General features: G+C 43.7%; 1 protein-coding gene across 2 annotated transcripts in view; it reads right to left on the bottom strand.

Moving 5' to 3' along the window:
* RORA (RAR related orphan receptor A) overlaps nt 1-22,742 on the bottom strand; it is a 552,151-nt gene that overhangs the window by 142,738 nt on the left and 386,671 nt on the right. For both annotated transcript variants that reach the window (XM_075897683.1, XM_075897682.1), the window contains exon 2: nt 20,466-20,495. In XM_075897683.1, coding sequence (XP_075753798.1) covers nt 20,466-20,495 — 30 coding nt within the window. The remainder of the gene's footprint in view (nt 1-20,465; nt 20,496-22,742) is intronic.

The raw sequence follows: 22,742 nt of genomic DNA, 5'->3' as shown, positions 1-22,742 counted from the left end.
AGTGTGCGGGTATGTCACCATTGCAGAAAGAGGTGCCTTTCTAAATAAGATTAGTTAATTTGAGTTAAAAATGACAGTGAAGTCTCTCAACTTAATTTAGCAGCTTTATTTCAACTTCAAACTCTCCTATAGGCTTTAAAATAAGCTGCTAACTAGAGCTAGCAGCAGATACATTGCTATTTTCAAACGTATTGGGGTGAAAATAATTTTAAAAGCTTACTGGTATGGGGCTAATAATTTTAAAAGCTTACAGCTCCAGAAGGGACAGGGCCTTGAGTGGAAGACGTGGGGCCTCAGGCAGAAGGGGGGGCCTTCAGAGATGGGGGCCCAGAGAGTGGCGGCTGCTGACTGGAGGCAGGAGACAGAAGTAAGGGTTGCAATGTGACCTGGCCATCAGTCACCTCTCTCCAGCTGCCGAGCTCTCCAGCGCTGCACAGTGTGTGCTGCCTGGTGCTCTAGTGGCAATTAAATGGACCTGGGATCTGACAACTGCTGGGGCAGTGGCAGTCAAAAGCCTGCTGGGCCCTTTTAAATCTCTGGCCCCCAGGGCAGCAGCCATGAGGGCAAGAGGGGAAAGGTAAAAGAGGCAGCAACATGAGAGGGCTGCCACCACGGTGCTATCCTCGCACAGGACTGCTGATGGGGTATGGGCGTGGGGCAAACAGGCCAGTGATGTTACAGCCATGGCAGCGCTTTGACATTGGCTATGTATGGGCCTGTACCGGTGGCCTCTTCTTACCAGTACGCCATACTGGCCCACTTTCACCTCTGGATTACCTAACTGCAGTTACGAATACACCTTTTATTTGAGGACATACCCTGAGAAATCGAGCTCTTGTGGTACACGTGTCAGCATGTCGTAAGCTAGTCTGGGTTATTTTGAGTTTTCTATTGTGCATTAATTGGAAAAAAAAAGTATAGAGAGTTAAGAATTTGGACACAAAGGGATGCCATTGGGTTTTCTATGGACTTCAACGGGCATGGATTCAGCCTCTTTTCTCTAGCGTTTATTATGAGATGGGGAGAGGCAACATGTGACTAAGAGAACAGGCAATTAATCCAAAAGCTGGGGCCTTATCAAATTCATGGCCATGAAAAACATATCACAGAGTTTGAAAGCTGGTCTTTTGTGTGCTTTTACCCTGTCCTATACAGATTTCATGGGGGAGGGGGGAACCAGTGTTTCTCAATTTGGGGGATTTTGACGCTGAAGGGGTGTTTGTAAGGATATTTATGGGAGGGCACTGTTATGTCTGTTCTGCCTTCAAAGGAGGGTGCCCACAGTGGTGGTTGCTGACCAAGGGTACGTCTAGACTACCGGGTTTTGTCGACAGAAGTTTTGTTGACGGTATCTGTCGACAAAACGTCTGTCGACAAAGAGCGTCCAGACACATTGAGTTCTGTCAACAAAGCAAGCTGCTTTGTCGACAGAACCCTGTAGTCTAGACGCAACCCTACAGGCAATAACACCTTCTGTCGACAGAACTCTGTCGACAGAACTCTGTCGACAGAAGGTGTTATGCCTCGTAAAATGAGGTTTACCAGCGTCGACAAAACTGCTGAGTTCTGCAACGTTATGTCGACAGAACTCAGCGGTAGTGTAGACGCTGGTATAGTTTTGTCAACAAAAGTCCACTTTTGTCGACAAAACTCAGTAGTCTAGACACACCCCAAGGGTACAACACTGAAGGCAGTAGAGTAGAAGGGTGGTAACTCCTGGCCACCAGTCACCTCTCTCTAGTTGCCCAGCTCTGAAGGCAACACAGAAGTAAGGGAAGCAGTACTGCAACTCCTGCTATAATAAGCTTGCAATCTTCTCACAACTCCTTTTCAGGCCAGGATCTTACAATTACACCACCATGAAATTTCAGATTTAAATACCTGAAAACATGAAATTTAAGATTTTTAAAACCTTATGACTGGGAATTGACCAAAATTGACCATGACCTTGGTAGGGCCTTTCCAGTAACCTTCCCTTTTTCGTCATAGTGGGAGGGCTGAGCCTGTTACATAAGCCCATAAGATAAGGAACCATGTTAATTTCCTTGAGAGGCATTTAGAAGCGTATGTTTTCCTAGACAGCTGCCTACTAGCAGTAATGAGTAGCAAAGTCACATAATGGACATTAATGTGACTCTCACACTAAAATAATGAGTACAATAATGGAAATGTTTTCTCTGGGCAAAAATCAATTAGATTCATTTTGCTTGTTGAGATAGTTGCATTGAAAAGAGATGGTATTACTGTACCAGACACCTGCATTCACGTGGCAGATGAATCAAAGTTATAGTTAGGCATTTAGATGCTGATGCAATCTGACAGAGCATCATTGTAGTTAAAGGATCTGGCCTGGTAAATTGGAAAAAACTTAAGAGCCATATTCAATGTGGGCACTGATTGTCCTGAAGCAAGGTCCTTGTGCAGCTCCCTTGCCCTGGAACCCCTTCTTCAGCCACAAATCACCAGGGGTCCGTCTCTTGTGCAATCACTGGCGCCTTTTTATTGCTTGTGCTAATTTCCCACCACCTTCTATTTACAGCACCTGGTTTTCTCAGCTGCCTTGTCCTTTTGGCTGGGGCACACCACTCGCTGGCTTCTCCGTCTTCCACTTCTCCTCTCACTGCTCTCTGGCTAATGAGGCCCACAGTTGCTTCCCCTTAGCCCCTCAGGCATGGGCTTGCTCAGCTGGCTTCCATAGCCCTTTTCAGCCAGGCTGTAGTGGAGATCTCTGGCTTAGCCAGCAGTCTGTGTCAACCCGAAATGAAATTCCTTTCCTACAAGCTGGTGATATTGCAAACATTTCAGTAAATTATTTTTACACTCCCATAGCACCTGCCATCTGATAATCTCAGAACTCTTTAAATATTTAAGCCTTGTAACACTTGTGTGAGAGAGAATTATCCCCATTTACATTTGGGGAAACTGAGGAAGAGAGGTTAAGTGGCTTGTCCAAGGTCATTATGCAGGTCTGTGCCTTGCTGAGAATAGATTCCAGATTTCCAGGCCACCAATCATAGAAGTCAGAGATGGGAAAAGACCCATTTCTGATCACCCTGGATTCCTTATTATGCTAATAAAAGCAAAATTATTTTAGTCTTTTGTTCAGGGCCAAATTAGTGGGGGTTTTTTTGTTTTTGTTTTTTACAAACCTCCATCTAAACAGGTGCAAATGCTAACAATGTTTTTTTAAAGAGAATTAAGGGAATGAGTCCTTACCAAAAAAGTAAAGCCAGACCGCACAGGCACATAATTCACACTGTCTACCAAACTTGGGAAGAGTGAGCCGCCAAAGAATCTTTCTGATTCAACACGCACTCAAATATCTGACTGTATCACCTCTAGAATTTGGCTGCAACTCTCTTGAGTACTAGGTACCTTGCCTGAGTTTGCTGTTTTGCTTCTGGTCCTTACTGTAACATGAGTGAAGAGACACAAAACTGAACAATAAAAACAAAACCAAGCTAACTGAAAAACGTGTTGGTGAATGAAGGAGGAGGTAAAATTGCAAAAACTGAGTATTATTTTGAGCTGTTAACACATTTCTAATGAGAAAAAGGGGCTGTTCAGATTTAGTTTGTCTAGAGAGTTACATATTTTGTGGCTTCTGTAGGCCAAACTCATCCCTCCTTTTATGTTAAGAAAAACAGCAGATTTGTAAAGTGCAAGCTGAACTTCCACTTTAAACTACCTTGTACAATCTGCTATCATGTCAAGGGACAGGAGCCTATTAACATGGGATGAAGAGACTGTTCGCTGACAGATGATGTTGTCAGGTGTAAGCTGCTAAATTTGTTTCCCTAAGTATTCTTTTAGTTAACATTCTATGTTTCTCATCTAGGCATTCAAGGCCCCTTTGTCCTTTACTGACAATTATATCTTCCTAGGAGCCCATTTTCATTTTAAAGGGAAGCGTAGCTGGAGTAAGTATGGTAGGCTACGTGAATTTCCAAAATGCAAGCAGGCAATGGAGGGAGAGGAAAGGAAGGGGGGGGGGGGGGAAGAGAGGCAGAGAGGTTAAGAGTAGGAACAGGAAGCTTCTTTTATCTCTGAGTTGTTTCAACAGCCAGCTAATATATATCTGTAAAGTAGCAATAACAAGATAAGGAATCAGCCTCTTCAGATAAATACTTGGTGGGAAGGCTGGCCACTGGCTATATCAAGAAGGAAATCTCTGAATGGCTTCAGGCCACATTCTGGTTTTCTGAAACCTGAGAACCCCAGAGTGTTCCCTTGTCTCCAGTGCCTGGGTGCATGCAGAGATTAAAATAGGTCTGATCTGAATTTCCAGAAAACTGCAAGAGCAGCACCATTGTTGTGTGCAGCCTTTTGAAGTTAGTGGTAAACACCTTTCAGCGAGGAGAGGAAGTGTGCTTCGAGGGTGTGTCCATTCTGTTCAGCTGGATCAGTTGTTACAAGTATTTGAAATAACTTGCTGCAGCTGATCGTAGATGTTCGCAACGTGAAACCAGCACCCTTGTTGCCTCACCAGAGAGCAAATTATTATTTATCACAGCTGCAACAATTAGTTTTGTGGCTCTGGATAGTTAATTTGGAAGTATATGCAAAACATCAAATCTCTCCATCTGAAAAAAGATAGAAGTGAATATATAATCTGCCCATCCTTTTTCCATTGCTTATGGATTTTGCAGTTATTCATTCAAATTTACAGGTGACAGTTCATGTTCACCTTTTTTCATGACCATAATACATTTTCTACAAACTATGTCTTGCAAGGTGTCATCAGAAAACTAATGATTTATTGTTCTAGTAAAATATGCAGAGCAACATAGTATAAAATATTCTACTGTATGATGTTACTAAGACGTATCTCAAACCTGTAGCAAGCAGCCTCAAACTAGTTCCTCAGAGACAGAAGGCAAACTGATGCCTCAACCAAATCAAGTGGACTTATTGCCAGCCAAAAAGGGTATAAGCAATAAATTTACATCTTGGCAAAGAGCAAGCTGGAGATTCCTTTCCCCATGTACTTTTTATCTCCCAAACTCCTGCTGAAGATTATTCTCAAAGAAAAAGAAAAGATATAAGAATGGGGAACAGATGCACCAAGATCTCTTCCTTCATCTCTACTCATGGCATTAATAACACTAGAAAGACAAAGGAAACATCACTGGACTGGATAGGGATTCTAGCAGAAAGGAATTTAGCCTGTAAGACTGTTAAATAATGAAGTGACTTTTGCTTTGCATTCTTTAGCTTGTAGAATCAGGTGTTAATTGCATCTTCCCCTTTACTTCTTTATAAACCATTCCAACTTTTATGCCACATTACTTGTAATCACATCAAATTTTTCTTTCTGTATTAAACTTTTTTAATGTTTTATTGAGCGCAGTGCATTTGGATTGAAAGGTCCAACTGGAAACTCCATTTGACATCATAAGATTTGTATATATTTTCTAATCACAAATGACAGACTTTATGCAAGCTTGTGTCAGGCAGGACTACATGCATATTTCTGGAAGAAAGTCCGGAACTGGGAATATGCTGGTGTTGCTCTTCAGTGTGATCCAAGAGTGGCTAGCCATAGTTTGGAGTAATTTACATGCAGGAATCTGAGTTTGAGAAGACCAAGAGTGACTGATCTCAAAGCAAAGCAGTGTAAAAGACACCCCAGGCTGGAGAATTGAGGTGACTGTATGGTGAATAATATCACAGGGCCCAGTCCTACTCCTATGGAAAGTCAAGAGTTTTACCACTGACTTTAATGAGAGACAGATGCTCATGATGAGCAGTGTTCCAAAATCCCAGATACAACCCTTTTACTCTCTCAAACCTGTTTTTGGTGGGAAGAGGAGCATACTGCTGTAAAAGGCTGATCCAAAAGTCTAGAGCCAAATATTAATGTACTTAATGAAGATGAGCCAGTGGTCACCATCTGGCTCCAGGGACATATGTACAAAATATCTTGTGATGTAAAATACCCATGTTGTATAGAATACTATTTCTTATTCACTCTTACAAACAGTGAGATAATTCATGTAGTTATCAGATGCTGTCTTGCATCTCACTGGAGCTGAAAATCCACAGAAATTGGTTTATTTGCAGTTCTGAAGCAGCGGATGCATAGTGCAGGAATGGATGTTTAATATTTAAAAAAATAAGAGAAAACAGTTAAAAACAGTTATAAATCATACTGTAAAGGGGGAGTACATGATATTCAGAAGGAATTTAATTGAATTGTTGTGACTCTATGCAAGTCAGATGAATGTTTTATTGATCACCAGCAAAAACAACTATATTTTAACTAACGAGAAATTCTGTGGCACCTTATAGACTAACAGATTTATTGAAGCATAAGCTTTCGTGGGCAAAGACCCACTTTGCAGATGCATGCATGCCAAACCCATATTATACTCTTCACACAGCAGTGTACTGAAATAAATGAAGTGTGAAACCGAAATGGATCATATTCATTTGTAATCTCAAGGAGTGGATCAGAATTTACATAGGGCTTTACAATTTAGGAGTTTCATTTCAGCTACTTCTCCTGCCTGAGTTTCCACACATATCCAAACCGCACCTCTGAGGAACATACTAATACTAATAATTGCTTTGCTAAAGGCAGATTAGAGTTCTGACTTGCCAAATCTCATATGCATCCCAGTTTGTTCAAATCTGTTCAGATTACTCTAGTGCATCTGGAGGCCTGCAGGTAGGACCAACAAGATCCATATTATAGCATCCACTAAAGACCTCTGTTATGAGAGTGTAACTGCCATTGGGTGCATTCAAGCAGGGGACCTTTGGACCTTAGGCTATGCCTAGACTGCAAGCCTCTTTCGAAAAAGAGCGTCTAGACTGCAAGCAGTACTTTCGAAAAAGCCCTGTTTGCATTCAAGAACGCCTTTTTTTGAAAGAGCACTTTCGAAAAAAGGCGTTCTTCCTCGTGAAATGAGGTGTTCCGCCGTCGAAAGAAAAGCCACGTTCTTTCGATTTAAAGGCTACTTTTTTTGAAAAAACCCTCGAGTCTGGACACAGCCTTAGTGTAGGAACAGGTATAGCTTGAAGTATAAAGCCAACTGGCTCTTAGCTTAGCCTGTAGAGCTCTCTCATTCTTATCTCTTGCTGTAAGTGTTCTAGGTGCTACTCCATGGAATAGTGAACCACACTAGGGCTTCGTCTACACTGCCTCTTTTTTGAGGAAGTGGCAATGCAAATTAAGTGCAACTTCTTGCGCTTTATTTGCATATTCTCTTCCGATGCTTTTTGCATCAATATAGACAGGTCCATTTTGCACAAAAAAACCCTTTTGCGCAAGAACCTGGAAACCTAATTTTTTTCTTGCACAAAACAGACCCGTCTACACTGCTTTCTTTTTTGGTACAAAAATCTCTTTCGCAAAAAGCATCGGAAGAGAATATGCAAAGGAAATGTGAGAAGTTGCTAACGAGCGCTTCATTTGCATTGCCTCGTCCACAAAAAAGAGGCAATGTAGACAGCATACGGTTATACATGTTCCCTAGCCACGGAAGCATGTCTCAAGCTTCAGAGACCCAGCTGAGCCCCTACTTTTAACTGCCCACCAAGCATATTCAAACCTGGGACCTCTAGAGCTTACTACAAGCACCTCTATAGCTTGAGCTATAAAGCCAGTTGGCTCTCAGCTGAGGCTGTAGAGCTCTCTCATTCTTCTCTCTCGCTGTAAGTGGTCTAAGTACCACTACATGGGACAGTGACCCACACCCACTTGGTATGTGGGTTTCTAAAGCACAGTGAGAGGGGCTAACAAACCAATGTTCACAGCTAAAGGTCACATGTGGCTAGATCAGGGGTGGGCAAAAAGGCCTCCGTGGGCCACTGTTCCCCTGCCCCAGGCGAATTAGGGCCTGGGGCTGGGGGAGCGCCCAAAGCCTTCTCTACTCTGCACCCTCTCTGCGAGCAGCGCGCAGTGCTGGCACTGCTAGCAGGGTGGGAGCAGAGCAGAGAAGGCGTTGGGCGCTCCCCCACCCCCAGGCCGTAACTGGTCTGGGGGCAGGGGAGCACGCAAAGTCGCCTCCCACCCTACCAGGAGCACGTGGCACTTTGAAGCACTGCAAGATGCTCGCAGGATGGGGAGGGGAGCGGAGGAGGCTTCGCATGCTCTCCTAGCCCCAGGCCAATCAGGGCCTGGGGGAGGGAGGAGCTGCAAGAAGCTTCCTTTGTCCTGCCCAGCCCTGCAAGGATCCTGAAGCACTTCAAAGTGCCCTGATTGGCATGGGTGCGTAGTAGGAAGGGGGGGCAAAGGGGTTCCCCCACCCCAATCATGGTCTGTGGGTAGGGTAGCCCCACCCCTTCCTGTTTAGGCCCCGTCCCTAGGGTTGCCAGATGGTTTAACCAAAAATACCGACCCCCCGCAAAATGGGGGAAAAATTCTGTTGAGGGACAAAAAAGGGGGGAAACCAAAGTTGTTTAGCAAACCAAAATAAATAACTACAAAATAAAAAAAAACCAGCATCGCCCCTTTAAGAAAGGCCTTTGAGGCTTTTTGTCGGCGGCCGTCTTGTTTCCCTGCTCCAAGCCAGAGGACAGCTCCCCTGTGGAACCAGGTAAGTGCGGGGAGACGGGGCCCAGAGGGCATCTGTGGGAGGTCCAGGGGCTGGGCCTGGTTGCTGTGTGTGTGTGTGTGTGTGTGTGCGTGTGCGTGTGTGTGTGTGTGTGTGCGCGCGCGCGCATAGGGTTGCCAGGTATCTGGTATTTTTGCCTCTAGGCAGGGGAAGAAAAACCAGAAAATACTAGACATTTTTGGTGTCCGGTATTTTCTGAATTTTTTTTTACTGGACAGGAGGCAAAAATACCGGACTCTCTAGGTCAATACTGGACACCTGGCAACCCTACCCGTCCCTTCCGGAGTGGCCCGGGACTTCTTCAGAAATGTTTGAAGTGGCCCCTGGGCAAAAATTATTGCCCACCCCTGGCTAGATGCTGCTCTCTCTATATAGCAGAAATTCTGGAGGAGGAAGATGTCACTGCACTGTAGCTGGAATCCCAGGTAGGAATTCTAGCAGCCTGAACTAGAGTTCTCCTAAACCAGTGGTCTCCAACCTTTCTAACCATGAGATCACTTTTTCAATTTAAGTGCAATGTAAGATCAACCTCAAACCCAAAAACCCTTGCCAAATACCCAGCTTTTCCCCCCTCATTCTCTGAGATCCCTCCCCTGCTCCAGCCCTTCTCCGAGGCCTCACCCTGCTCACTCCCCGAATCTCATTCACTTTCACCAGGCTGGGGTAGGGGTTGGAGTCCAGGCTCTGGTCTTGGGCAAAGGGGTAGAGAGTGTGGGAGGAGACACGCTGAAGGTAGGGAGGTAGGCTGGGTTCTGGAGTGGACTAAGGGGCATCAGCCTCTGGAACACAGGGAGGTGGGCTGGATCCCTATGCCCACATGGGCAGCCAACATCCGCTGCCTCCGGGATGGACCTGGCTCCTGCATTGGGAAAGCAGGATAAGGGACCTGCAGGAGGTGGAGTGGGTTCTGGAGTGGCCTAGGGGATACTGCATTTGCCTGGGGAACACACACTGTGTGAGAGTGACAGAGATTTGCATTGCCACGCTCCTTCCATCCTCTTCTCTCTGTGTGGAGACAGGGTACAGGAGTGGGGGGAGGAAGGACACCCTGACATCAGCACCCCCCTCTTCTCCCTCCTGCATGACAAGCAGGAGGCTCCCAAGGGGAACTCCAAGGGAGAGAACAGGTGTAGGATGACAGTAGAGAGAGAGGCAACTGAAGTGCCAGCCCTTGAGAGCTTCCCGGCCAAACCAGTTGGAATCACTGGTAGATCCCGATCGACTGGTTGGTGACCACTGTCCTAGGCCATTCACGTGGCTTTCCTGATGTGCTACTCTTGCAGAAACTAAAAGTACTGCTCAGCCAACTCTGCCAGATGAGAGGGTAGAGTCTAGCCAGGAGCCTACCCTCATTCAATACATAGCAGCTATGTAGAGACTAGAAGATAGCAGGGTCCCAGCACATATCTGATCCTCTTGCTATACATTATGAAAGCCACATATCCAAGAACAGTTGCCATTATTGTGTGCGCTCCCACTCTTACTTCTCTTATTCCACTTCCTTAGCTGGCAGATGGAATCCCCTAGAAATCAAAAGGTTCTGTTTATGCATGAAAAAGTGAGCTTCATGATCTCTATTCCAGTATCCAATGTCTTATAAGACAACTTAGGTTGTGCATGCTCTCTCGTTTGCAACAAACTAATGACTAATAGGCATCAGGGAGCAAATAAAAACTGATTGATTACCAGTCAGTGCACTAAAAACAAACATTTCCCTATGACAGCTTCAAAAACAAATTAAACGTATATAATCAGCTGGTAAAGAACGGGTGTCCCCTGGCTCCCAAAAGAAATCAAAGTCTAAAAAAAAGTTTTAAACCAGGAGAAAAGCCCTAGATAGTTGTCTCTAAGATTCTTCAGCAGGGCAAACAGTGCTTCAAGGACAAACAGGAAAGTAGCTGCTATTTGAGGCAACTTCATTATAAAACCATTTTTAATAAGCATTCTTAACAAAGAGAGGGAGCGTGTCGGCAGAAAAGCCTCCAAGGGATCTTTGGGCTGCCCAGTTAAGTTATTAGGAAGTTACACACAAGGGACCAAACAGCTATTTTATTGGCCTCAGGAGACGGGGTTTAGTTTGTCACCTATTCTCTAGAGGCATCGTCACTGCCAGCAGATACTGTTAACCATCAATTTTCTGCTTATCCCATTTTGTGAAGGAAAGTATATTTTTACTTACTTTAGTTAGCACAATAACACAGTGTAAAGTAAGCAAAAGTGCAATTTATGTACAGGCAGTCCCCAGGTTACATGGATCCGACTTACATCAGATCCCTACTTACAAACGGGATGAGGCAACCCCGCACTAGGTGCTTCCCCCCAGCAGACCAGGGAGACGCGAAGCTAGCGCCCCCCCCCCCCCCAGCAGACCAGGGAGACGCGGAGCGGCTTTTCTCAGCAGACACCTCAGCTTGAGAATAAAGGACTGAGGGAAGTGAGGTGTGGGAGAATAAAACTGAGCTCTGGAGAAATGTTTGGCTAGAGTTTCCCCTCCAATATGTACCAGTTCCGACTTACATACAAATTCAACTTAAGAACAAACCTACGGTCCCTATCTTGTACGTAACCCGGGGACTGCCTGTACTAGGTACTCATAATGAATCCTTTGTTCTCTTTTTCTTTAGCACAATTACATAATTACCACATTTACTACATTACTACAACTATAAGAAAAGTAAGTCCACCAATGTTGTGACCAGAATGAGGTGAGCAAGGTAACACGTATAGTATAAGAGGGACACATAGAATAATAAAGAGGATTAGTGTTGACGAATTGCCTTTTTGAATCAAACAGAACAGGAAACCTCAATGTGCTTGCAAAGGTTTGGTGACCATGATTCAAGGTTTTTTTGACTGCTGATGTGCTTGCTGCAAAATTGTCCTCCCCCACTTTCTGAGATGCCACTGCACACTTTTTAACAGCCTCTGAGTGCTGAGGATATTAAGGACCCGATTCAGCATGCATCCCTTAAATACATGCTTGAAGTTAAGTATGCATTTAAGTCCCACAGAAGTCAATGCTTAAGTGCTTTTCTGAGTCAGAGCGTCGTGTAAACCTGATGTAGGATTAATGCCAGAGCTTACTGTGAGGCTGGGACAGATAGGCACAGGTGTCTGTAGGGGCTGGGAAGGAGGATCTCTCTCTCAGCACTTGTGCTGGAGCCACACTTTCAGTTTAAAGACTGTGGCTGCGCTTTAAACTTTTACGTGTAGACAAAGCCTGTTATATTCCTATTCTAGAACAGGAATATCCACATGGGGGTCCTGTATTCCAGAATGATCCTGTAATAGGTGCCCCTTAAGTTGCAAAGTGTACAAAAGCCCTGGTTCTGAACCAATACAGGAGAGATTTCTAGACATTCTGGTAAAGAATCATAGAATCATAGAATCATAGGACTGGAAGGGACCTCGAGAGGTCATCGAGTCCAGCCCCCCGCCCTCAAGGCAGGACCAAGCTCCGTCTACACCATCCCTGACAGATGTCTATCTAACCTGTTCTTAAATATCTCCAGAGAGGGAGATTCCACCACCTCCCTTGGCAATTTATTCCAATATTTGACCACCCTGACAGTTAGGAATTTTTTCCTAATGTCCAATCTAAACCTCCCCTGCTGCACTTTAAGCCCATTACTCCTTGTCCTGTCCTCAGAAACCAAGAGGAACAAATTTTCTCCTTCCTCCTTGTGACACCCTTTTAGAACTGTTTATACAGTTCATGTTCTAATACTGCATATTTGCTCCACCACAGTTTAAAGTGTCTGTTTAAACTAGAATTTGTCTTCCATTTAGAAATTTAAAGCCCAGGGAGATTAATAAAGTAAGATTAATATTTCATCTTGCATTCAACTTGCAAGCAAATGTAACTACAATATTATCTTAAACAAAGCTACACAAAGTCAGTCCAGGGACCTCAGACAGCTTATACTTACTGGATTTAGTTGGTATTAATACATGTGGCTCTTATCACAGTGACAGCCAGGAAGCATGACCTCCTGACTCTGTTCTTGTTAATATCACAAGTTAACAGATAGCAAAGCAGAATAAAAGGTCAGGTCAGAGGTTTGTGGTAGTGCTGTGGAAAGGTGACAGCAAATAGTAACACATTGAGATTTGAAAGCCCAGCACCTCCAGCTGTTATAGTATGGCTAATATATCAAGAAGGTGTGGCCTCCCTGACCTAAAAATCCTCTGTATGCACACAGTCTGAAAATTAAATAACTTATGTAACACAAAGATATAGGGACAGGATGATCCAAATGCATTTTCAGCAGATCAAGCTCACTGCAGTGAGCTATCAGCCTTTTTTTCTACAATATTAAACTCCTTTCCAAGGCTCATTCATCCATCTGGCAGAGCAGTTTCCATTAACTGCTCTTGTTGCTACCTTAGCAAAGCTAACCCATCTCTTTGTGACATATAGACACAATTCTAAAATGGTTCCGCTGTGCATCCTCGATTCATTGTTGACTGTGAGAGTTAAGGGAAACTCACTAGTCTGTACCCTTATGCCACAGGAAAGGAGGGGCAGATGTTGACCTAAATACAAATGGCAGCCTAGGGTATGAAATGGATCACTGGACATTGAGAAAACCAGACCTCCAATCAGCGTAATGGGCCGACTAAAGTAGATTTTAACAGCCATGTCTACATTACAACTGTAGCTGGACTCCCTGATTGTTTAATTGATAAAGTTTACTCAAACTGTACACCTGGTACAAAGATATTCTAAACATTATTTTATGGCAGCCTTTAAAGGCTGCAGCTCTTTAATAAGAGGTTTCAGCTTACTCCTGCTGATAGAAAGGGAGAATGAGAGCACAGTTAATGAATTCCATTTCCAACATGCTAACCTTCCAGGCATATGTAGGATGGAAGGGTCCATGCATCTTAGACCAATTGCATATGCCCTGCCAGATGGCAGATCTCTCTTGAAACTTCCATCTGGGTACAGTGTAGTTGAGGCACTTGGCTATCAGTCACTGGCAAGGCAAGGACTCTCTCTCTATGTAATGTGATGTGATACCCGGTGCCATATGTGGTAGAGAAGATAGTCAAAGACTGTAGGGGAGTGGATGTGCTGAACAGCTGAAGAGAGGTTTTGCAGTCAGTCCCCAGGAGAAAAAGAAATGCTCCATAGCATTTCACTATCCACAGCATAGATATCACTATGACCACTTAAGCAATTTTTACTGAGTATAGTAAGAGCTAAATTCAAATTGCTAGAAGTGAATTGTTTTGACTTTAGCCAAATGGCAGCAGTACAAAATGTGGTAGAGTAGCCTCTTTTCCTCCAGACTTTCAAACTTTCTTTTTTTCAAACAGGGTCTTTAACTGTTAGGCTGTGTCTAGACTACATGGCTCCATCGATGGAGCCATGTAGATTAGACAGATAGGCAAAGGCAAATGAAGCCGCGATTTAAATGATCGCGGCTTCATTAAAATTTACATGGCTGCCGCGCTGAGCCGACAAACAGCTGATCAGCTGTTTGTCTGCTCAGTGCGCTAGTCTGGACGCTCCCCTGCCGACATCAAAGCCCTTTGTCGGCAGCCCCGGTAAACCTCATCCCACGAGGAATAACGGGGCTGCCGACAAAGGGCTTTGATGTCGGCAGGGGAGCGTCCAGATTAGCGCGCTGAGCAGACAAACAGCTGATCAGCTGTTTGTCGGCTCAGCGCGGCAGCCATGTAAATTTAAATGAAGCCACGATCATTTAAATCGCAGCTTCATTTGCCTTTGCCAAAAAAACAAATCTACATGGCTCCGTCAACGGAGCCATGTAGTTTAGACGTACCCTTACAGTGGTAAAGAACGTTTTTAAAATGAGTAAGGATATGTCTACGCTACAAAGTTAATTCGAACTAACAGACGTTAGTTCGAATTAACTTTGATAGGCGCTACACTAGCGCTCCACTAGTTCGAACTTAATTCGAACTAGCGGAGCGCTTAGTTCGAACTAGGTAAACCTCATTCTACGAGGACTAAGCCTAGTTCGAACTTACTAGTTCGAATTAAGGGATGTGTAGCCCCTTAATTCGAACTAGTGGGAGGCTAGCCCTCCCCAGCTTTCCCTGGTGGCCACTCTGGCCAACACCAGGGAAACTCTATTGCCCCCCTCCTGGCCCCGGACCCCTTAAAGGGGCACGGGCTGGCTACGGTGCCCGTGCCAGGTGCAAGCCTGACAGCACCGAGCTAGCAGACCCTACACCTGGCACGGCTCGAGCCAGCCACCCGATGCCCCCCAGCCCTTCCCCTCTTCCCGGGACCAGGCTGGAGGCTCCCGGGAGCTTGGCTGGGCTAGTGCGGACATCGTGGACCTCATCCACGACTCCACACTAGGCACAGGAAAGTGGCCAGCTAGGGCAGGAGAGCTGCCAGCCTGGCCACCCAGGAGCAGGTGTGCATGAAAATCAAGGTGGTCCACTGAGACCCCTGACCCTGAGCCCTGAGCTTACAATGGCCGTCCTGGGTCAGACCAAAGGTCTATCTATCCCAGGAGCCTGTCTGCTGACAGCGGCCAACCCTAGGGACCCTGGAGGGGATGGACCGAAGACAGTGACCAAGCCATTTGTCTCGTGCCATCCCTCTCCAGCCTTCCACAAACTTTGGGCAGGGACACCACTCCTACCCCCTGGCTAATAGCACTCCATGGACCCAACCTCCATCACTTTATCTCACTTCTCTTTAAACTCTGTTCTAGTTCTAGCCTTCACAGCATCCTGCAGCAAGGAGTTCCACAGGTTGACTCTTTGCTTTGTGAAGAACAACTTTCTGTTACTAGTTTGAAGCCTGCTACCCATTCCTTTCCTTTGGTGTCCTCTAGTCCTTCTATTATGGGAACTAATGAAGAACTTTTCTGTATGCACCCTCTCTACTCCACTCATGCTTTTATAGACCTCTATCCTATCCCCCCTCAGTCTCCTCTTTTCTAAACTGAAAAGTCCCAGTCTCTTTAGCCTCTCTTCAGATGGGACCTGTTCCAAACCTCTGATCATTTTAGTTGCCCTCCCCTCTCCCACCCTCTCTCTTCCCCTCTCCCACCTCCTTTTCCCAGTCTCCCTGAGTTTTGTTCAATAAAGAGAGATTCTATTTTTGACCACACGTTTTCTTTATTTTGTACATCAGGAAGGGGGGCTAGGGAAGGGTAAGTGGAAGGAGGTGAGGGAGGAATGGGGTACGAGCCCCCGATGGGGAGGACTGGGCTGGCTCTGTGGGCTTCTGGGGGTGGAAGCTCTCCTGCAGCCCCCCAATTGCCCCCTCTCCCCAGATGGCAGCCTGCGGCAAGTGCAGCCGGTCTGATGGCCGAGTGCTGTGATGTGTCCAGTGTGGGCACTCCGGGCACTCCAAGCCAGGACTGCTTTGCAAGCGGTGCACCCCTGAGAACTGTCTGTCCGGGGTGGGGGTCGGGTCCCTTTAAGCACAGCCCTCGGCTAGCCTGAGGCAGCAGCTCCATGCTCTAAGTCCTCATCTGATGCCCTGCCGGCACTGCTTCCGGCCATCCTTAACCCCGCTTCAGGGTCCACTTAATGTGGACATGCTAGTTCGAATTAGCAAAACGCTAATTCAAACTAGTTTTTTAGTCTGGATGCGTTAGTTCGAATTAGCTTAGTTCGAATTAGCGCTGTAGTGTAGACATACCCTAAGAGATACAGTGATGCCTGCCTAAGTTTGCAGAGAGCCTGAAACTGTAGTGCTGGGAAATGCAACCTATCCCAGTTCATCTCAGTGGGTGTCATCCATTACTACTGTCATTATGGAAATGCAGACAGTTAAAATGTTTCATTAGTCCTAGCACAGAAAAAGGGAGAGGAGGATTGCCACAATCTACTCTAAGGGACCTCTTTGGGGCCTATGGTTTGGGAGTGGGGGAGACTTCAGCAGGCACCATCATATTTTTTCCCCTAATCAAGAAAAATCAAAGTCCAGGGAGCCTAGCAGAGGACAGCAGGGCCTAAAAGCCCAATCAAGAGGAGCCACACCCAAGAGGCAAAGGGTGTGTCCACGCAGCAGCGTTATTTCAGAATCACAATGCGAGCGCCTACACAGCAATGCCGTTATTCTGAAATAAATTCAAAATAATGGATGGCTTATTACAACTTCTGTAAACCTCATTCCACGAGGAATAGCACCTATTCCAAAATAGCTATTTCGGAATAGCAGTAGTGTGAACACCCCACTGCTGCTATTTCGACATAGCTCCTCCCCAGGGTCATTCCTGCGGCTCTAAATCGAGGTAGCATGTCCACATTAGGGAAGCCTGCTTCGGACTCATTTTGAGGCTTCCCTGTAATGTAGATGTGGTATTTTGAAATAAGCTATTTTGGAGTATTTCTTCTTGAATAGCTTATTTCAAAATAAGTGTGCAGAGCAGACGTACCCCAAGACAGCATATTTTGAACAGCTGCTCAATTGACTGAAGACATCCTGTTTTGAACATCTGCTTAATTGACTGAACACAGTGCCTCAGTGTCTTGTGTGGACATATTTTATTCTGTGAGCAAAGCTTGGAATAACATCACTCTCTTGTAGGGTTTCAAATACTGAAAATCTCAAATTCCCAAAAGACATAATATCAATATGAAATTACAGAAGGTGCCAGAGAAACACAATGCATTTTGACTTGGTAAGAAATAACCACCGATCGTTAATGTACTAGCAAGAACTTAATAAATCATGCAGGTTTTATTAGGTTAGTTAAGTAGATGGGAGACATAAGGCTCTTCAACGGTATTTTGCGTGTACAGGAATACTTGTGTACAATTTGATTCAAAAGTGAGTTCAACTAACTAGCTATCTTTTGCCCAGAAGTTAAATTTCATTCAATATGGAATGTATCAAAGACTAATCCCAAGAAGAGTGCCACAACAAGACTGTTTATTCCAACTCAACACAATGAGTGATATCCAAGCAGAGCTAAACTGCTGTCCAACACAGCTATGCTCTATATCATCAGCCCAAACTTCCTGACATGTTTACCAGAGTAAGTGACATTACAGCATATGACTCTAACTGGGTCAGAAGATCATTAGAACTCTTCTTCTAAAGTTAGTGCTGGGATTTTAGCCAATCCACACACTCAAATACCCCTGTACTTGGAGAAACTTAACTTTTGCTGGCTCCCTAAATAGTATCATATATAGCACCCACGTCAAGTGCCGCTTGTAAGAATGCTTTCGGATTTTCCTTTGAGAAATCCTAATCTATTTAACTTAGTTTATTTTGGTTAAATTTATGCTCACGGTGATGAGCATGCTGTAGATAAACAGATTAGCTATACAAACACAATCATTTGGCATAATTCAATACACAAAATGCTTGTCAGATAAGAGTGTCATTTCCTTTGCATACTATTAGGCTCCGTAACAGCTCAGATTTGCTTTGTGATTCTTGCATCTGGGTGCCGACATGAAACTACATTTGTCTGACACGATTCCACAACTGAACATGTTAATCTCTAAGCAGCTTTCTGAGCAAGGATAGGAAAAAAAAGACACATTTACTGTGCATTATGACAACTGTTCAAGATGCACAGTCTGAATCAATTCCTGATTTCAGCAAATCAGTCACAGTATCATCTAGTTCTCAAGGAACTTCAACCAAAGTTGAAGGAAAGTTTATATGTGTTTGTCTGAAAATTGTGACTAGATGTGCATTATGCCAACTGTTAGATATTACTCATTTTCTTCAGATCCTTTCCTAATGGGTAAGCTCACCTTTCCATTGCTCAGATCACTTTCTTGTTTCAGAGAAGTGCATACAAGCAACTGCTAGGTACCCACATGCAAAATGAGAACCACACTTGGCTGATTCTCTTTAAACTGCAAACAAGCAGCTCTTTCTTCATGTGCATGATGCCACAGAATAGGGCCTCTAACATCTGCTTGAGCTATTTCATAGGTTGTATGCGTGATCATTAATGGCACATACAATGAGATTGTGTTTACTGCATGTAGTAGAACACAAAACTCTTCTCTTCTGCAAGCTATGAATCAGAATATTTTTCACAATTACTGACAGAAAACACCGTGCCATCATTAGTCAGCACTGTCAACAGTGACTAAGCATAAATCATCCAGTACAACAAATTAGGTTTCCAAAACAAAACTATTTTCCATGATAGGCCCCAGAAGTACAATCCATTAAAGAAGTGAGGACAATCCCTTATTAGTCTGGCATGGATTAAGAAAGTGTTTCCTACAGTCTTCAGGTCTCTGGCTAATGTTTAAATTTTGCTGATATATATATATATATATATATATATATATGGCACTACAGAGTGAAAATGAAGTGGTGTTCCTGACAGCGGGTCAATAAAAGGCGCTACTGAATAGAAAATATATAGTCTGGTGGTTTCTGCTTATTTCCAGGTGGACTGGAGTCCATGTCACAAACCACCATGTACAGTAAGCACAATCACTAGCCTCTGCACAAGAGAGGCCCAGGACTGAGCTAGCATAAATTCTGAATTACTTACCACCTCTAGAGAGGGTGGTCCCTCCAGGCCAGGGTTGAGCTCATGGGCAAGGCTGTGCAAGGAAGCTGTCTGTACAATGCCTGGCCTGCGGATATACAGAGGACTTCAGTCTCCTGTACTGTCAATCTCAGTCAGTGTGAGCTCAAATATTCACCAAAAAGCTACGGGTCAATTTTTTCCCTCAGATGCCCTCGTGTAGTTCCCCCACGTATGTCAATGGGAACCACATATCCACACATCCAATGGGAGAATGTGACCCTAGAAGTGTGTCTTACGTACTAATCCCGCCTATGCAGAGGACCATCACTGCGCTCTAAACAAGTGTGCAAGATTTAACATTTCAAACCAAGTGACATCTACATGTCTTGTCTTGACAAACCGTAACTGATACATCCGTTATTAAATTTAATAATACAGTGTTTACTGGTGCAGGATTTTAAAGTGTGTTTTTCTTAACATAGATATTTTAAAATTATGAATGAAACAGGAGTGAGATTAATGTAAGATATTTTATTAAACTGATTTCATCCTATGACGCTGTGGTAAACACACCTCTAAGTCTTGTCTTTGTTAAAATACATCCTAACAAGTCTTGCATAGCAGCGGGTATGACTTGGATATGAGGCATTTGTCAAATTCTAACACCATTAATTTGTCCTCATTGTATGAATGTGTGAAATGGCGGGCAAGGGCAATTACTTCACTACCTGACTTCCATGACGTATCATTTCTAAGTACTGCAGTGTATAATATCACTCCCCCATAACAAATCATAACAGTTCCTAAGGTCTGAGCTTTTGGCTCAGTGTGGAATAAGAATGCGGGCTGATTCCAAAAGGAAGGAGACTCAGAGTAAATATGTATTCCGTCAGTGCATATGTCCACATCACTTATCACAATGCCATTTACTATGTCTGAGTATATGGATGGCTAACAGACAAATTCTCATTTTCAACCAGTACCTCCCTTAAACACAAGCACATTGTCATCTTACTTGTAGACTAGAGGATAGAAAGGGGGAGGAGATTTAAAATATAATTAAAAATAGGCTTTCATTTGAAGCATATCACATATGTAACAGGCACACAAATTAAGGGAGATGAGAAGGTAATTGTCCTCTCCCTTGGCTTCAGGATACCCTAGTTACCAGCCGTCTATAAAGGCATACACCTCAGAACCCAGAGCTTTGTTTTGCCTCTTCAAACCCCTTCCCTTCTTTCCCTCCACCCCACGACACACACACATACCGCATACTCATTTTGATGAAATTTCATCCCTGGGCTGAGCCACTCTGTCTTGGGAAGGATACTAGAGTTTGTAAAATAGAACTTCCCCAGATCAGACAAGCAGTTAATAGTCTGAGAGGCAGATCAGTCAGTCTACTATGAATTCCATTTGTAAGAGAAGACCACACCAAAAAGGTATTACTTACATGTATGCGTCTTCTTTGTTACAGAAATACCTGAAGGAAAGAAATGATACCATTGTTAGGAAAGTGACCATTGTATAAACTCTTTTGATACATATTTCATTATAAAACTCTTTTATCAGAGACATACGGCTGCCTCTATAGAAGAGGCATGAACGTCACATCGATTTCAACATTAGATTCAGGAGTATCTCCCTTCTTCGTGTGCAGGTTTTAATGTTACTTTATATCCTTTCCCTCCTCCCCATTAATGGAGGTTCATATATGTAACCACTGAGATTTTGTTGATCAAAAGCCTATTTGAGTTAAACAGTTGTGGGATATGTGACTGCCCCGAAAGGCCCAAGAGTATGTTCAGAGGGGTACAACCCTTTATGTCTCATAATAAAGAATTTTCCCACGCTCATACCAACCAATGCACACCAACCTCCCCAGACAGAAAAGATCTGAGCAAGATAGCAATTCATTTGCTATGGTTATTATGTGCAAATTGTTTTTTCACTACAAACCACAAATTATGCTTATTAAAACCAAACAAACGGCACTATGAATATGGGCATTACTGGTTGCTATTCTAGGCTGGAAGCAAAATAGATAGAACCTGATAAATATATTGTTGAAGGAATAAAGATGTTTTTATGCCAAAGAGGCTTGTGGTGTTAGTCAGCAGGGATCATCCAGCGCCAATGAAATTTTAGACGTTATAAAAAAATGCAGAAAAACAAATGGAACTAGGCAAGATACATAATACCAAATAAAGATAACATTAACTCCGCTAAATGTCATCGGAATTCATGCTTGAATATAAACAATGTCGTCTCTACTTTGGTAGATAACTGGTGCTATACTCTGAGCTCTCATTATTTAAGCTTCACTCTCCTTTGGGGGCATTCTGTGAGAGGGGAAAGAGGTTACTGGAAGTAATGCAACTATTTGAAATATTTAGTTCATGATTAAGACCTGTAATGAAATCTTGAATAGGTTTTGCTCGCAATGTATGAAAACAACACAGTTCTGTATCCCCGTGACCCTCAAAACAAATTTATAGAAAAAGAATGACCTTTTATTTTAGCCCTATTACTTTGTTATGCAACTTTTCAGTGAGGCGAAGTGGATTACAGAAAACGTACTAAAAACAGATATCATCTGTATATTTATACTTGACCTCTTCACGACATTTTCAAAATGTCCTTATTGTGACATATAATTAAATCAATAATGCTGACCCCAAGTACTTAGTGCTGGATTAACTCTTCTGGGAGGTGGGGGCTAGTAGATTTTGTGGGACCTCGCCAAGGCTCTGGGATTGGACCAAAATGAGGGGCTCAGTGTGTGACGGGGAACTGCTGGGGAGCAGGATGGGGTGAAGGGTCTGGGCAGGAGGTAGAGTTTGGGAGGGGCCAGGGGATTGGGGTACTTACCTGGCACAGCTCCTGTGGGAGGAAACAGGTGACTGTGTAGCCCTGGGCCTACAGGCACTGCCTCGCTACTCCCATTGACCTTACTTAGTCTTTGAATTTGAAATTATAGCCCTCATCAAGAACACCCATGCCTCCGAAAGTCTTTGTTGTTGTTCATTTTCTTGGTTGATCTGCAGAATAGCATACAGCGCTCCTTACAGAAACTTTCATTACTACAAACTGTCCTAACATTTCCTTGATGGAAGCCTTTACCTGTGCTCTAACCTATTTGACTAGCTCCTGCAATCTACTGAATAGCAAACACTGAGAATAAAGAGTCTTTAATTTGAAAATAATTTGCAACTGACTCTCAGAACTCTAGTGCTAATAAATTGATACATCAGTGCTCTTTCAGCATTATGAAAGCCATATGTGTACTCTTCCCAGAAAATAATGCTTTTGGTAAAATCACTTTGAACAGACAGTGTTTATGCTGTCACTTCTGATTACTCACAGCCTCATCACAATACCGTTTGCCACAGCACAAAACAGACTTAGCTGTATATGCTGACTGAGGAACGACTTTCTCCTGACGCATGAAGCATTGATAGAAATATCAATGTTCATATCTTTGTACTTTAAAATTTTAAATAAGTATGGTATATTAATCTAATCAAATGTATCTGTAATAATTACCTATTAGAAGCTGAAAAGGCTTAAGAAGTTTTACACACACATTTTTAGATCAGATTAAACCATATACCATCTTAATTGCAGTAAAAAATGATGTCTTCTGCAACATTACATTGCCATTTGCAGGATATAAACTAAAGGCATTAATTATAATTGAGGCTTTACTGAAACCAATTTTGGTCCAAAT

The sequence above is a fragment of the Pelodiscus sinensis genome, chromosome 14 (genome assembly GCF_049634645.1).
Source record: "Pelodiscus sinensis isolate JC-2024 chromosome 14, ASM4963464v1, whole genome shotgun sequence".
Classification (NCBI taxonomy): domain Eukaryota; kingdom Metazoa; phylum Chordata; order Testudines; family Trionychidae; genus Pelodiscus; species Pelodiscus sinensis.
This window is presented reverse-complemented; position numbering and strand designations above follow the sequence as displayed.